The sequence below is a fragment of the Hyperolius riggenbachi genome, chromosome 9, assembly GCF_040937935.1.
Source record: "Hyperolius riggenbachi isolate aHypRig1 chromosome 9, aHypRig1.pri, whole genome shotgun sequence".
In the NCBI taxonomy this organism is placed as follows: Eukaryota; Metazoa; Chordata; class Amphibia; order Anura; family Hyperoliidae; genus Hyperolius; species Hyperolius riggenbachi.
The window spans coordinates 279656281-279673251 of NC_090654.1; the positions used below are offsets into that span (position 1 = coordinate 279656281).

General features: G+C 39.9%; 1 protein-coding gene across 6 annotated transcripts in view; it reads right to left on the reverse strand.

Annotated features, from left to right (window-relative positions):
- Positions 1 to 2746: 2746 nt before the first annotated feature.
- Positions 2747 to 16971, reverse strand: part of UNC79 (unc-79 homolog, NALCN channel complex subunit) — a 282366-nt gene continuing 268141 nt past the window's right edge. For 5 of the 6 annotated variants that reach the window (XM_068254657.1, XM_068254659.1, XM_068254656.1 and 2 more), the window contains 2 exons: positions 13799 to 13840; positions 9805 to 11680 (listed from right to left, as the gene is read on the reverse strand). In XM_068254657.1, the coding sequence (XP_068110758.1) occupies positions 11480 to 11680; positions 13799 to 13840 (243 nt within the window). In that variant the 3' untranslated portion in view covers positions 9805 to 11479. Of the gene's footprint in view, positions 5027 to 9804; positions 11681 to 13798; positions 13841 to 16971 lie in introns of those variants that run through there. The other variant, XR_011024177.1, reaches the window with a different exon arrangement.

Below are 16971 nucleotides of genomic sequence, written 5' to 3' on the forward strand. Positions count from 1 at the left end.
TTTGCCCGGGCTCCTTTGCGCACAGGAATTACCGTGACAGATACACTGTAATTACGCAATGGAATTTGCGTCGAGAGGCGGCAGGTAATTAGCGGCGGGTAATTGTTCTAACCAGCAGTGGAACTGTTCTGCATGATAGTAAGAAGCTTCTCAAATCCTACTTAATAGCGGCAGTTTAGCATGGATTTCTAGAGCTGCACTGCAGTTAAGAAAAGTGAAAATCCATCCCTAAATTGCTGCAGATTACCCAGTGTTCAATTTCCCCAGGATTTCTGTACAAAAAAAGTGTAAAATTTATTTTTAAAACTTTTTTTTCCTGTAACTTGCCAAAATGTGTCAAGCAAGGGTCTAGTATACAGTGCAGGAGAGTATTGATGTATATGCACGTTTATACTGTTCACAGCATGTCTTTATGGGCGGATATATCTGTCAATACTGCTAGGGAGGTTAAGAAGTGCTTCTTAGCAGTTCTCCAGATAGTGCAGCAGTGCAGGCTAGATGTGATTTGTGAAGGGCTCCTCCCCCTCACTCAGAGCCTGCTGACAGCAGGTGTGTTGGTTACTTCAGCAACAGCAATTTCCTTCACACTGCACTGTCTGAGAGACCTTTCTAACTCCTCCAATTCCTAGCAGTTTAAGAAGGAATCTGCACTATTTTGTGATTTCTTAGGATGTCTGAGACAAATCTGAAGGGATTTCTATAAACCTACTAATATTGTGTATTAGACACTTTAGGGCTTGATAAATGTCCCCCACAGTGTCCAGCAGAAACTGCTCTGTCATAATTGAAAGGGTGTACATAGCTTGACTGTTATAAAACCTACAGGCCACAAATGGGGGAAAAATAAAAAGAACAGACATCTAATGTTCCCTTCTTATATGTGTATCTGAACACACATTTAAAGTAATAAGCTGATTTGTGAGACAGGTTTGCTTTAGCTGGTGGGAAGGAAAAGAGGGGGGGAGGGGGGGGGTTATTAAGATGACCATTAAATTAGGTTGGTTCTCTGGAGATAAACAAGAAATTCCTATATAGTTAATATCAGCAGGTAGTGCACCAAAAAGATAAAATATTGACTGCGAGGCCCATATTTTATGATTCAAAATAAATTCAAAATACTCTACACTTTTGCACAGTAGTCCTCTAGGAAGACTAGACGTTTTTCAGTTGTTTGAAATGTAATTTTTTTTTGTCTGGTGAACCTATGTTGAATTTTGCTGGTTTGCTCCACCATATTAAATTACATTTTAAAGTGGTCCTTAAAGTCAGCATTTCTACTTTGTTCTAAAAAATTCCTCACAGCTTGAAAACTACTATCCCAGATTTTTTTCTTTTTGCAGAACATCACTGAAATGGTTAAACAAAGCACTTTATATTGCTATTCAGCTTCACATCTGCATCCAAACTGTAGATAACAGTATCTTTGTTTGCATTCCAATGTTGATACATGTGTGTAAACAGAGTGTAACAAGTGAAAAGGAGCTCTCTGTGAAGCTCTCTGTGCTGCAAGCACACACAGAGTTCAGAACAGCTCATCAGAAGATGTTAATATATAATAAAAAGCAGTTGGAATAAAATGCAATGGTAGCTTTCAGGGCAAGATAAACTACACTTTGGAAACTTGTAATTTGTAAACAGACAATTATACTGTAACTTATGCACAAAAGCAAATATGATAACTGTATGAGTAATAAAAAGTAAAATACCACATTTTTATTGAATGTTATGTCGGAGTTTCAGACCACTTTAAGAACAGTTTTTCATCTAATTTCTAAGTGTATTTTTATTAGCTCAATAGAGATGAGGCTGTTGCCAGAAAATACTAAAAGTTTTACTTTCTGCTCTGTATAAAATGGCTTGTTAAGCATTGATATACAATATATATTTTTTGTATTGCAAAGTGGAGTTAAAATTTAATACATCAGGCCCAAAATGATTTAATTTAAAGAGACACTGAAGCGAAAAAAAATATGATATAGTGAATTGGTTGTGTACTATGAATAATTACTAGAAGATTAGCAGCAAAGAAAATATTCTCATACTTTTATTTTCAGGTATATAGTGTTTTTTCTAACATTGCATCATTCTATAATATGTGCAAATTACACAACACTTAGCATTCTAAATGAGTCTTTCAGAGCAGTCTGTGAAGTAATGACCTCTCCTCTAGCAGAGGAAAAGTAAATAGTCCAGGAACAGTTGAGATAATAAAAGTCAGATAACAGCCCTCTCCACGACTAACTTAGTCGGAGAGCTTAATGGCTTGTTTGCATAGAGATAACAACTGGAGTTTCTTAACTCTTCCTGTACTGAAAACAATTACACTGATGTATCTGATCTTAATGTTTTATTTCTTAGCTGTGCTACACATACAAATCATAATATCATCATTTTTTTTTTCGCTTCAGTGTCTCTTTAAGTATTTCAGTATATTACTTGATGGTGCCTATAGTGATATGCATAATCATTTCTGATTAAACAGTTAACTTTATTGAAATAAAATTTTAGTAAATAAACATTTTAATGATAGTATATCAACAAAATCTCAGTAATAAATAAAATGGACTTTATCTCCTAATAAGAAACATTTCTATATGTTTGTAGATAACGTGTATAGAAATATTCATAGATAAATCTGATTTGACAGTTAACTTTATCCTAATATAATCTCAGTAATTAATAAACGTTTTAGGAATAGTCTATCAATAGAATCTTAGTAATCAATAAAATGGACTTTATTCTCACTTACTGTAATCTCATAAAGAGTTTCAAAATATTAGTACTGTATTTTCTTTTAGCAATTCTTTAGATTCTTTTAGCAATATTTATGTAAAATCTCCATATAATCCCAGCAATAAATACACATTTCAGGAACCATATCTCAATAGGCTCTTAGTTATAAATTAAAACAACTATCTCAAAAATAATCTCAGCAATAGATAAAATAATCAAGAACAGTATCACTAACTTAGAACAGTATAACGAATTGAATTGATAATATTTTTGAGTTGAACCATATGTAATGTTAATTTTATACAGATTTATGCAGCTTGGGAATTTACTAATGATATGTTAGTATCAGTCCTGTTTCAAGCTGCATGCAGTTTCATAAAACTCCCCCAATAGCAGTCTAATGGCCCATACTCACGGGCTACTTTCTGTCCTGTCGCCAGCACACGGGAGCGTGTGCGCGACAGGTTGGGCGACAGCTCGTCGCCAGGTCCCTCCACGTACACACGCCAATCGCCTGGGGACCGCAGCGTCGATTCGGGGTGCGCGCCCGTGTTGCGCCTCATATTCACGGGCAACCTGTTGCGGCGACAATTGTAGCCCGTTAGTATGGGCCGTTAGACTATTCGGTCGTAGACTGCTCTCTTCTGGGTTGGGCTGGCTTCGGCAGTCTTCTGAAGCATTCAGGCTTCCGAAGACAGGCTGTTCCGTACAGCACACGTACGAGTGCCGTCTTGCGCCTTGTACAGAGCCATCAGTTTTAAGGAGTGTGGGTGCTTCCAAAGACTGCCAAAGTCTCCTGCGGCGGGAGATTCAAATGGAGGAGCCTGCGGGGGAACAAGGACACTTTGATACGAATGGGAAGGCCCTATAGAACCCAGAGCCATCCCTCTCCTTAGGTATCTGTTTTCTTTTTCTTTTTACAATTGCTTCAGACTTGCTTTAAGTTAGCCAATAAATGGCATCAGCCCAATTTAAAACTCCCTGCTTATATAATTCATAGATTAAACATACATGACATAATTAATTTTTGCAATCAGAAATTAAAATGAAATTCTCACAATATGAAAGTGGCTGATTATTGTGCACATTTTATGACAGTACCATATTGGACCCAAATCTAGATAAACCATATAGCTGGTGACGTCAACAAAGCATTATCTGCATTTTTTTTAGATCAATCATGTTATGAGTTCCAAGATTAAGTATGATTGCTTGCCTAGTGATTTTTGGAAAAAAGTCTGTCATGCATTTTCAATGATCCTATCATGACTAGCTGACTTTAATTCAAAAAGTAGAAAATAATCATCAAGACCTCATTTAACGCCACCAAAATGTCTATAAAGCATTTTTGTCTACCAAAAAGAAAAATCTCCAGCATACGTCCATATATAATTTAAACAGGCAATCTGTTGTTTAAATTCATTTGCCAAAGTGTTTATGCTCCTGTTAGCAATAAATAGGCAGGAAAATCAGACGGGTGGTCAACATAGGGTAGTGGTGACAACGTGACGCACTTTGACAAAAAAAGACCAAAGACATTTCAGGAATAAATCTTTCCATTACAATTTTGTATACCGTACTTTTTTTTTGTACATATGTATAATTAAAAAATCTTCCATATATAAATGTTTATTTTTATATATGTATAAATGATGATACGTTCCTTATGTACATACATATATACAGTGCTATGCTACCTACACCTAGCTTATTATATATATTTACATAAAGGTACAACTTTCTAAGACCACAGTGAAGAGACGGATTAGGGTTTTGTTTTAAAAACAACATATAACAAAGATTTATATAATTTGCCCATTTTTTTAATCTCATTTGTCCCATTTTACCCCTAAAAAGCAGCAATAACATATTTAAAGTGTAACACAAGCAGAGCGTGTAGCAGAGTATGTGAAAAAAAAATAAAGATAACAACCCAGTTCATAGCTGTATTTTTCCAAAAAAATAGGTTTTTGCTTATATAAAAAAATCCTTTTTTTTTCTGTACAATTATTTTATTATTATTATTTTTAAGAATTTACTGTCTAAGGTATTTTTTTCCATTATACCCCCTGTTGACATAGCCTGCGGTTTCTTCTCAATTTATATTCAATTCAGGTTTTATTGGAGTGATTTACAGCGGGAATAAGATATGCTCGGCGCTCCATCTGTCATGTTTTCCATGGAGAATAAGCATCCAGATGTTCACTTGAAGTTTCCTCTCCCTTCCCTGGGCCTACCAATAATACATCACTCAGGATGGAAGCAGAGCTCCGAATCTGCAGGTGCCGAGCGGCTTGCAACAGATTAGAGTAGATTAAGAGGCATTTAAATAAAATTATTGTCCAATTAATATAAATCCACTTGTTTCAAAGTTATTCTTTTCTGATACTATTTAAGCGTTTTGTCTTAAAGCAAATCTGAAGCGAAAATAAACGTATGATATAATAAAATGTGTAGTACGGCTAATAAATAAAACATTAGTAGCAAGGAAAAAAAGTCTCATTGTTTTCCAGTACAGGAAGAGTTAAAAAAAAACTTCAGTTATCTGTGCAAATGAGCTTCTCTGAGGGCTCTTTCACACTAGAGGCTGCGGTAGAAAAGGCTGAAAGTCAGCCTTTTGCTTAACGCCAATACATAGCGTTTTCAAAGCGTTTTCAAAGCCTTTTGAAAGAGTTTTACAGCTCATATGAAAACGTTCTTTTTTTTTTCTTCTATAAAAATAAGTGAACAAGTCAGCTGTAAAACGCTTTGAAAACGCTGAAGTTGGCATTTTCCATTGACTATCATTGAAACGCCAACAGCCAACTTCGGCTGTAAACAGCCCTGAAAAAGCTCCTGAGAGCGTTGAAACACAACGCTCCAAAATGCCGAGTTAGATGTGAAAGGTAAAATGAAAGTGTATGGACTTTCTTTTACCTAGCAAAACGCCAACTTCGGCCGTGGCGTTAAAACGCCGAAAAATCCCTCTGGTGTGAAAGGGCCCTGAGCTATTTCACCCACTGGGCTGAATAGAGGCCCGTTTTCTGAAGCAAAAACAGTGAGAGACAGCTTGAGATAAGTTTTTACTGCAGGAAAGTTCAAACGGTCGTTATTTCTGCTTTGTTTTATAGTTTAAAAGACAGAGTGTGCTTTTACAACTGCAACTGTAACAGAATGATGCAATGTTATATTAAAAAAAAAAGCTATATAACTGAAAATAAAATTATGACACTCTTTTCTTTGCTACTTATTTTCTATTATATATCCATACTACACATACAATTTGTTATGTCATAATTTTTTTTTTTGACTTCAGGTTTGCTTTAAGACCACATGAGCTACACATGTAATTTTGCTAAAGCTAAACTCCAGCACTAAGGTATTTAAAACCCCATTTAGGGTAACATCACTAATAACTAATGAAAGGCCACATTTAAAAAGGTAAAAGTAATAACTGCAATAAATTCCAACCAATTGTTTATATTTTTTTCAGAAACACTTGGGTTTAAAGTGAACCAGAGACAAAGCACACTCATGTATTTTACCATATATATCAATGGGAACATGACAGTAAACACCAACTCTGCTCTCTGTTTCATTATTCTCTGCTAAATCTGCTTGTTATCAGCCCTGATAAGAATCCCCGACTGAGCATTCAGTCTAGCTTTTCCCAGAATGATTATAGCTGAGTCAGTCTTCTGTGATGTCTTTTCAAAACCAAGTCTGCCCCCTTGTGGCTCTGCTTTGCTGCTTCCAGGATAAATAGCAGGATAGCAGAGCCACAAGGGGGCACACTTGGGCTTGAAAAGACTTCACAGAAGACTGACTCAGCTATAATCATTCTGGGAAAAGCTAGAGTGAATGCTCAGTCGGGGATTCTTATCAGGGCTGATAACAGGTAGATTTAGAAGAGAAGAATGAAAGCGAGCAGGGTAGGTATTTACTGTCATGTTCCCATTGATATATATGGTAGAATACATGAGGGTGCTTCGTCTCTGGTTCTCTTTAATTTAAGTATTTTGAACATAAATAGCAAGATGATCCTCCATGTCCATGAACAGGCACTTTACAGATAATGTCCCATATGCAATTCACTTTTCATCCTTAGTTTCCTCCACATAGGTGATATTTTCATACCTTATCAAAATGCATTTTAAAGCCACCAGCAAGCAAGGAAGAAAATACTAATTATAATAGTACTTTTTACCTTCTTTTGGTACTTTATCAATTGCAGAGTGCTGAAAATATATTTAAACCCTTTTGCAGCCAATTTATTTAGAGACTTGCCAGTGCCCCAGATCAATTTACTTTAGCATATGTTTTTTTATTTCTTATTGTTAGATTTCTTAGTGTCTGCTATAATGTGCATTTATGGCCACTTGCCACTAGGGGGCAGTGTAAGACAATAAAAGAGGACTTGTGCTTTTAGTTTCTATGTCTTCTGTTGGGAGAGAGCGATCAAAGCAAGCCAACAATTTACAGCACAACGAGTAATGCCTGCTGAAGACAAAAGCAGTGCATTATGTTAAAGTGAGATAATTTGTTTATGGCTGCTAACAGGTTAAACAGAAGATGAAAATGGTCTCTTGGAGAAAACGTAGGAAAAAAAGTGAACTGAACAAGGGCCAATGGCCAGTATCCCTTTTTGCAGCGCTGCAGGTGGAGGAAGAGTAAAGGAAAGCCAATCTAGCCATCTGGAACAGGTAACTACGCATTACAGCTACCAATGAGTTTAGCCAGCAGCAGATGCCCTGCCTTGCGTTAACTCACATGAGATCATGAGGGCGGGGCTACCAAAAGGATATTGTGACATCCAGCCCAGCGATCCCATCTAACTTACTCCAGTACCATTGGGGATTAATCGCCACCGATGGCTTGTAAGACTGTGAGCGAGCTGACGTTAAAAGACTGGTTGCTGGATCATCAGATAATATGACAAAGCGCGCCAATCCTGTCTAATCTGCCACCGTTACCATTCGGGGAATAGTCACATCCGATGGCTTGAAATACGGTGAACAGACTGACGCCAAAGATTTCGTCCCACCGCTGCCACCAATGTGACATCCAGCCCCACGATCCCGTATTCAATATTCAATTCACTTTTTTTCCTGTGTTTTTTCATAGGTGCTATTTTACACTTAGTGATATTTTTACACTTATTCAATTGCCTTTAGCCCCCAACGAGCAAGAAAACACTTTTTCAATTGCAGAGCGCTGAAAAGTTACTTTAAACAGAAGATTAAAAATGTATCCTAGGAGAAAACGTAGGTGAAAAACTGAATTGAATAAAGGCCAACATCTCTAAATAATATAATAAAGTGCTTCTTCTAATCTGATCTCTGAAGAAAAATATTCAATCTCTATACTGGACAAACTAATACGTCTGTATGGAGGTAGCTGGTGACCCTCAAAAATGTGTTTAGTCTGCCCAGTTATTACATGTGTGCTGGATCTTTCCCCTAGAACTACATCTGCCTGAGCTTCCAACTTTATCCTCTTCCTATAATTCTTCCAGGAGGTCTGCTAAAGTTCCACAGGGAATGGTCCAAAGACCAACTATGTATGTGCTGTCTCTTGCTATTCACCAAAAACTGATGTGAGATCTTTCAGTGGACCTGTTTTTAAATGTTCCTCAACAAATCAATTTATTAACGTAAAAAAATGCATGTGCTGTTAAAGAAAACAATTTTATAAAATAACTTAAAAAGAAGGCTGCCGAGTTCAACACATTTTTTCCAGGAGATATAACTGTCCAAAGAAGATATATATTTATGGACAACATACCGATATTAGCAAAAATATTGGTGTCATTCTTTGGTATTTTTAAACTGGAAAGCAAATATTCACTGTATTTCTACCTTAGTTGTAACTTAATTAAAACTTTTTTTTACAGGATTTACCGAGTTAAAAAAACTGCCACAAATAGGCTTGTGTAATAATCTAAGTCAGGACTCTGCACTTGCTCTTAAAGTGAATTTTTACTTAACAGGGATTAATTTTTTTCTGTTTTTTAATTTTAAGGCCCTTTCTGACAATCTTCATAGTTTCCAGATATTTCACCCAGATACTGCGCTCACAGCTTCAAACCGGCCTCATTCCGTATTATAGCTCAAAGAAAGAGGAAACACAAAGGACATAGCATAATACTGTTTTGACAGGCTTATTCCTTCCATATAATTTCAATATAATATAGTAACTGCTCGTGGACTTATCCAATCAATAATAAACCTTTAATCAGTACAAAATTCCACATAATAAGATCCACAATACCTAAAAACACTTAAAACTGCCTGTGGAGCGCTCCTCACACATGACCCAGCACGCATTACTCATACCTCACCCACACTGGTACCGGTACCACGCTACTCCGGATCTTTTCTTCAGAGTGGGAGGGAAGGAACATAAAGCGAACTATCCCTGGGCCATGAATAGATGGTATGCTGCCAGATAGAGAGGGTCCCCGCGCAGCAGACTTTCACTGACACCAAGGGCATGCATAGGCACTAAACTGTATGGCCGACCAGCCGATCTCACCAGCCCGGGCGGAGCTACAGACGTGCAGAGCTGGCGTGGATAACTTTGTTTTATGCTTGAAAACTTTTTGGATCATGTGAGTGCACTGATTTTAAATTTTTAAATTAAAGTACTTTTTTACGCTATGTGAGGCTCTTCAGTTCATTAGGCAATAAGAGCAAAGGGTGTGCTGGAGATCCATCTGCGGGTGAGATGCTGGTTTGACAATCAAGAAAAAACGCTAAGGCTGTCTTATAATCTGGATGGCATTCTGAGCAGGTGAGAGTCCATGAGTGAAGGTGTTGGGATATCTGGTCTGCTGACACACTTGTGTGCCTGGTGACACCATAAGGTTTATAAAGCTGTCTGTGATCTGGCAGCCACGTAAAACGGTGAGGACCTGTGAGACCCTGTGGGTGGAAACACACGAAAGTATTGCTTACAGCACTGGGTGTTGTGGGAAGGAATAAGCCTGTCAAAACAGTATTATGCTATGTCCTTTGTGTTTCCTCTTTCTTTGAGCTATAATACGGAATGAGGCCGGTTTGAAGCTGTGAGCGCAGTATCTGGGTGAAATATCTGGAATACATCTTATGCTTGGTGACTGATGCTGCGATCCAGAGGACTTATTTGTTAAGTAAAAGGACTTTTATTAATCTATTCAGGACTATTATTAAGTGAGCGCACTGATACATTGTTTTCTGTGGAATCTTCATAGTTTGTAAGAGCCAAAGCTTAAAGTGAAGCTGAAGCAAAAATAAAACAAAAACCAGATAAGGAGTGTGGAAGGCCTTGGGTCCTATATTACTTCCCTGTTTCTCTCCTCGCCCTCTCGTTCCCCCAGCAGGCTCGTCCATTCAAATCTCCCCCTGCTTGAGGCTTTGGAAGTATATGGGAGGGGCGGCTCTGTCCTGCGCACACGTGACTGTCCGAGAGAGGGCGCTCACGCGTACGCATTATAGAGTGGCCCGTCTTTAAGAGCCCGAGTGCTCCTGAAGATTTTCAAAGCCCGCCCGCAGCAGAAGAGAGCTGCTACCAGGGAGCCAGCTCCGGAACGACGGGATGGGGAGAGGAGCGGGAAGGCTCTATAGGACTCAGAGCATTTCCTCTCCTTAGGTAAATATCTGGGGTTTTTTTTTTTTAATAATTTAGGCTTCAGGCTCCTTTAAAGCATTTTTTTGTAATTCTTGACAGCACCTTTGATATCCATTAGAGGAGGCGGGTAACCCAGAGCCAAGTGCTCTAATAGACAAGATGAGAAAATAAAAAAAGAACTGACTGATTATTTGGCAAAAATGTTCTGTTACACCAGAGTGGAGACTCAGATTATGGAAAGAGCCAATTTGTGGCAAGTGCACTTTAAAGGCTGCCTAATTTCAGGTATATGAGAATAAGAAATGCTGGAATGGAGACTAAGGTATTAAAGAAATGTCATGGCACTGAATGTTAGGGCTCAAGATTTACGCTTAATGCTGGCTAAATGACGGACCTTCACCCAAGTGCAAATAAACAGCTGGATGGGTAAGAGAGTCTTTCAATAGATAATGAAAAGGAACAATGCCTTTTTAAATCTGCATAAATAGTCATTTCTTGAAGAATTAGTTTTATCGGAGTCTATCTTCCCTTCTGATATTACTCAGTATGCTCATGGACCTGATGAAGGGAGGTTGCGCTCTGAAAAGGTTATCTTTCACTAAATCAAGGTAGCCATACATCTAGCAAGTTGTTTCAATTGACTAAGCTGTCAACTTTATTGAGCGGCCAACGTCAGTGTGGTTAATCGAAGGTTGGCTAGTGGCCCACACACTACAAGAGATATGCGATTTACTTATTGATCTGACCAATGTTGTGCCACCATGCCCTGAATGCAAATATCGATTCAGTGTCAATCCAATGATATGTGTACAGTAGCCAATTTCTGTGCAATCGACCGATATCTTCCATTCTGCTCGTTCAATGAAGTTGGTCGATTTGACATGTTATCGGCCACTTTTCAGTCGTCGGGCGCACTGAAAGATACTAGATTCTCTGTCGAGTCGATAAATTAATTGAATCGATTGGTTAATCGTAAAGCCCAATCCCAAGATGTGTGGCCACCTTAACTGACAAGCGCTTTTAAGCCTACAGCCAAACTCAGTTTTAAAGATTCTGAAATCGGTACCTCTCTCCACATTATGGTCAAAACTGTAAAACAGATCTACTCCCAACATCAGTTTTCATGGGTGAAAATAATGTCCTCGCTGTCTAATAGACGTTACAGAGGATAGAACTGCGAGGCAGCCTCAGAAGATTGGATTTCCACCTGCGCCATTTTGAACTGAGTGCACTGCAGCCATTTCCGCAGCACGCTAGAGTTGTGCATGATCTGCGCCGATCCTTGCAACATCCGCAGTTTCTGCTGGTTGGCGTTGTTCTGGATCGCCTGGAGGCGGAGTTGTAGCCCTGCCGATAAGTGCTGCAAAAGAGTTGGCATACTTCAGATCTACTGCACATTAGCGTCACACAATGAAAATGTGAAAAATACAGTTTTAATAAAGACATTGGGCTCTAAAGCATGATAACTCAGTTATCACTTGTAAAGACTTTGCACGTGCAAACTCGAGTGTAAAGGCATTGCACGTAAAAATGCGCGTGTAAAGCATTGTGCACGTGAACAGTTTCCACCGTTCGCATGTTAAGTTTTATCTTCACGCGCTAAGTGCGGAATGTCATTGAAAACTACGGCGCTTTGCACGATCAGAAGATAGACTTTGGTAATGAAATCAGCAATGGTGCTTACAACAAGTGAGTTAATGTAATACGGCGCGCGCAAAGTTTAACTTGCGTCGCTTTATGTACTGTATACAGTAATAATTCATGATCTACATTCCGTTTGCGTGATCTGCAGTGACTTCACGTGATAATAATACTTACCATGTGATGATGATACTTAGCACATGATATCACATGCAAAGCGGCTTATCACTGTCGTGCTAAGTGTTAGCACCCTTTAGTGAATCGAGCCCATAAACGCCAATAAAAAAATAATACAATAGAGTTTTGATTATCTGGCACCGACTGGGATTGGCTGATGTTGGATAAGTGAGTTTTCTGGTTGCTTGAGACTCAAAGTTAAGAATCGGCCTAGCTAATACACCGCTATACCTCACTCTATATACATACAATTAATTCTGTATTAAATGTTAAAATACAGTAATTGAAAGTATATTAACCTTGGTGGAGCCATGGAACTCCGCCTTTAAGCACAGCAGAACAAACAGCCTAAGAAATTGTCCTTCAACACCGTGAGTACTGCCGGCGATTTGTGCTGGTTGGTTGAGACTACTGTTTGGTTGAAGTCTGGATAACCAGGACTCTGCTATATAGATACAACAGAGTCCCCAATATCCATCTCCGGTGGAGATCGCCGGATCCAGGTTACATGTGCTTTCCAGTTGCTTGAGCAACCAGCTACTAAAAAAGCACAAACCTCCAACCCAAATACTCATTGAGCCTCCAGTGATGTCTTGCAGCCTTCCACTTGGTTCTAGGGGACTCCTAGCGCCCCCCCCCCACCCCGCATCGGGTCATGTGACACGTTGACTTGCGTGCACAGATGCCGGAAGCCGCTAGGAGCAAGAGGGAGGCTGCTACACGTCCCGTGGAGGCTCGGTAAGTATTTTAAAGGCTGAAAACACTCACAAAATCCTCCAAAAAGAAAGTCCCTGATATCCCTTTAGACATGCCGGTTAATTGAGACTTCCGATAACGGGGTTCTTTGCTGTATCATAGATAGACATGATGAAGTACAAAATCTATTTAAAAATTAATGTGTTTGTCTGGAACACAAGAAAAAATGTCATGGAAAAGGTATTTTCTCCGCCAGTTTCGTTCTGTACATTATTTATAATTATTTGTCAACCTGAGTTCTGTCAGAATTTACCATGTTAAAGAGAATCTGTAACAAAAAAAAGTTCTCCTGGGGGGTACTCACCTCGGTAGAAGTCTCAGGATCCTTCCCCCATCCCTGTAGCTGCAGGCAGTCCAGCGCTGGCTCCCCCGAAGTGCCCTGGAATCCTCCCTCGACAAGCCTGATAAGCGCTGATTTATTTACATTTCCTGGCTCCAGCGGGGGCGCTGTTGTGGCTCTCCGCACAGAGATAGGCAGAAATAGCCGATCTCTGTTGGGTCCGCTCTACTATGCAGGCGCAGGAGACTTGCACCTGTGCAGTAGAGCGGCCTGACAGCGATTGGCTATTTCCCCCTATCTCCGAGTGGAGAGCCGATACTGCGCCTGCGCTGAAGCCGGGAAGGTAAATATTTACATCCCCGCCGTTCCGGGAGCTTTTTCGCCTCTGCCGTGGGACACAGGAGGACGGGGAAAGCCTTGATCAGATGCGGAGGCTTACCCCACCCGAGGCGAGTACCCCCCCCCCCCCTCCAGGGAAACTTATTCTCACTACAGGTTTTCCTTAAGTTTTGGTTTTAGTTGGGCGTGAAGCAATAGTTTTCTGGTGCAGATATTGCTGAATATGACCCTCACTCTCACATGTTTCACGACTTTTACCGTGGAAGATTTTGTGCTCATACTGACCTTTATATTTGATTGGATCATCGGTAGCCACATCGGTATCAGCTGCAGAAACAAAGTCCAGGACAAATTAGCAAATCCGTTGCAAATAGTATGCATGAATGAACAGGTTATGTATCACCGCATATGAAGTTAAATCCCTGGCTCTCCCTCCCGGATTTTGCACTGTCAGCAAGGTGAAGAGAGGACTATGACAAAACTGTCAATCTTTATATTTGACGCAGCTGTTCTAAAGAATTTCTCATTGGAAAAGTCAGTCACATGATCTATGCACAAGGTATAGAGCTGGCAGCAGGGTGGGAGGGTCTTCCTCTGCACATCATCTGCCACCTGTTGCTTGACTCACCCGCCTCTCCCCTTGCATCCCAAGCCCTTTAAACCATTCACAACTTCAACTGAGTTATCTTGTTTGAGATAAGTGAACTGCTTTTAACCTCAGCTGGCAAAACGGGTTGTGCTGTAAATTCTTGGAATGGTTTGATGTCTCTCTGCTGACATAAAATATAGAAACTGAAAGCATAAGTCCTCTGTCATTGTCTCACACTAATGACAAGTGGCCATAAATACACATTACAGCAGTACTAATTAAAAGCAGGGAAATGTAAAAAATAAGAAAAAAAAAATGTCCTAAACTAAATTGGCTTAGAGCACTTGCAAGCCTCTAAATAAATTGGCTGCTAAAGGTTATTGGCTTTTGACTACCCAGATGATCAAGCTCAAACTCAAATTTTAAGCACATGGGCCATATGCAATTCACTTTTTCACCTAGAGTTTTCTCCTAGGCGATATTTTTAAACTTGTCAATAAAATGCCTTTTAAGCCACCAGAAAGCAAGAAAATACTCAGAATAATTTTGGTAGTACTTTTTAGTTTAGTTGAAAAATGCTGAAAAGTTATTTAAAATTGAGGGCCCGTTTTCACTATCGCGAATCTGCATGCGTTTCCTGCATGCAGATTTGCACAGCCAATACAAATGGCTTTTTTTTGTGCAGGATTTTTCTGCACGGCAGGGCCCTCAGAATTCGCCTGCGTGTGGAATGCATGCGAATCGCCACTAATGTATTTGATAGGGAAATCGCCTGTGGTTTTGGTATGCAAATTTTCATGCGAATTTGCATGCGAATTCGCATGGAAATCAATGGAAAAGCACACCGGCACTGCCATGGTTAAATTAGCATACAGCGTCATCTTCGCATGAAAATTTGCATACACCCGCATGCGAAATTCGCATCCGCATGCGAGTTTTTACCGCGGCGATTCGCACCGCACAAGTGGAAACGGGCCCTGAAGATGAAAAATCATCTCCTTGGAGAAAACTCAGGTGAAAAAGTCAATTGCATATGGCCCCATATGTGGAATACGGACCCTGCTGGTGAGAAATTCCCACTTTTATGTGTGATTTAATATATCTTGGCAACTTACCGGTATTAGGTTTCAGATAACAAAGGGTTCGGTGAATGCAAGTTTCATACGTGCATTCACCGAACCCTTCGTTATCTGAACCATTTGCAGTTGGAAAAAAAATATTTTTTTCTAAAAATAGAAATAAAGTGGTTCTCTTGGCTATTAAACACCAAGAATAACAGCAGCAGCACTCATTGCTCACAACACAGACACTGGAAGACCTTTGATACTAAGACACACTGCACACCCGGTGGGTATAGCTGGTAATGCATCTTATCTAATAGACTGTTGTTGCTAAATACACATTCTAACAATATATATATATATATATATATATATATATATATTTTTATAAATGCACAAAATTAACCATGCATCAGTTGCACATAAAATCACTGTGTTCAAAGAACAAAACCAATAAAACATGCTGGACCCCAGAGACTGACTTACCAAAATCCAGGGGGTTCGATTAAACACAGGTTAAAAACCACTGATTTGAATCAATAATGACAATAATAAATTATCATGCTAAGCCAGGATGGATGCTACCCCTGCAGTCTATCCCATAATCCTCTGTTCCAAGGAACATAAAACGGGTGCTACAAAGCTATAGGCCAATCAGATATGACCTTCCTGTGAGTCATCAGCGGCCAGCTTGCACTTGTAGTTCACCCTCCACCTTCCCCCTTCCACCTCCTACAGAGCATTATGAGTGCTTCATGCAAGATAAATCATCATCTATTGCTTGATTATCCCCTTGGCCGCTCCATCTCTGTTCCAGTATATGAATGCAATTATGTCCTTTTAACATTATCAAGATCTGCAATTACACTTCTAAATCTTTGGCCCGGAGATAATTGTTATTGACTCAAACTGATGAGTCACCGTTCATTCTGCTCGGAGCGAGGCACCCGGCCTTCCTATACATCACGTCGCCGAACGGCAAAAGCTTTCAGTGTAATTAGATAAAGTGTTTTGTTGCATCATAATGACATTGTCAGGCTGGAGAGCTTCTGCCTTCGTATAAAGAGGCCTAAGAGGGTGGGTTTTCTGCAAAGGCCAAAAAGGTCGTGGCTTGGGGGGGGCAGGAGGGAGGGGGAGGAGGGAGGGGAAGTACTTCACATGGAGAAGGTGCACAGAGAAGAGGGGATGTAAATAGAATATAAAAGGTGAGGTGTGGGGGGAGGGGGCTGCTGTATGTTGTACATAAAAAGAGGAAACATCTGTGGAAAAGGAATTTGCTGTACATGGAAGAGTTTAAAGAAGAACTGTAACCAAGCATTGAATTTCATCCCAATCAGTGGTTGATAGGGATGCTCAAATCCAAACTTTGGATGAATCCGGATAGTTGCTATCCAGATTTCATCCTGTTAATTGCAATAACCTGTGCGGGGTGGGCGGGTCAATCTTACCTCTCTGACGTTTTCTTAGGTCCGTCCCTCGGCGCCTCCTACGATGTGGTCCACGTGCGTCACGTGAGTACAAACACTTCCTTCTTTAACCCGGAAGGAGTAAGTGTTTGTAATCATGTGACCACCGCTTAGACCGCATCGTGGGAGGCGTCCAGGGACGGACCTAAGAAAACGTCAGAGAGCCCCCGCCCAGCCTGCATAGGTGATTGCAATTAACAGGATGAAATCTGGATAGCAACTATCCGAATTCATCCAAAGTTCGGATTTGAGCATCCCTATCAACCACTGATTGGGATGAAATTCAATGCTTGGTTACAGTTCTTCTTTAAACTCTTCCATGTACAGCAATCTCTTTGGTAC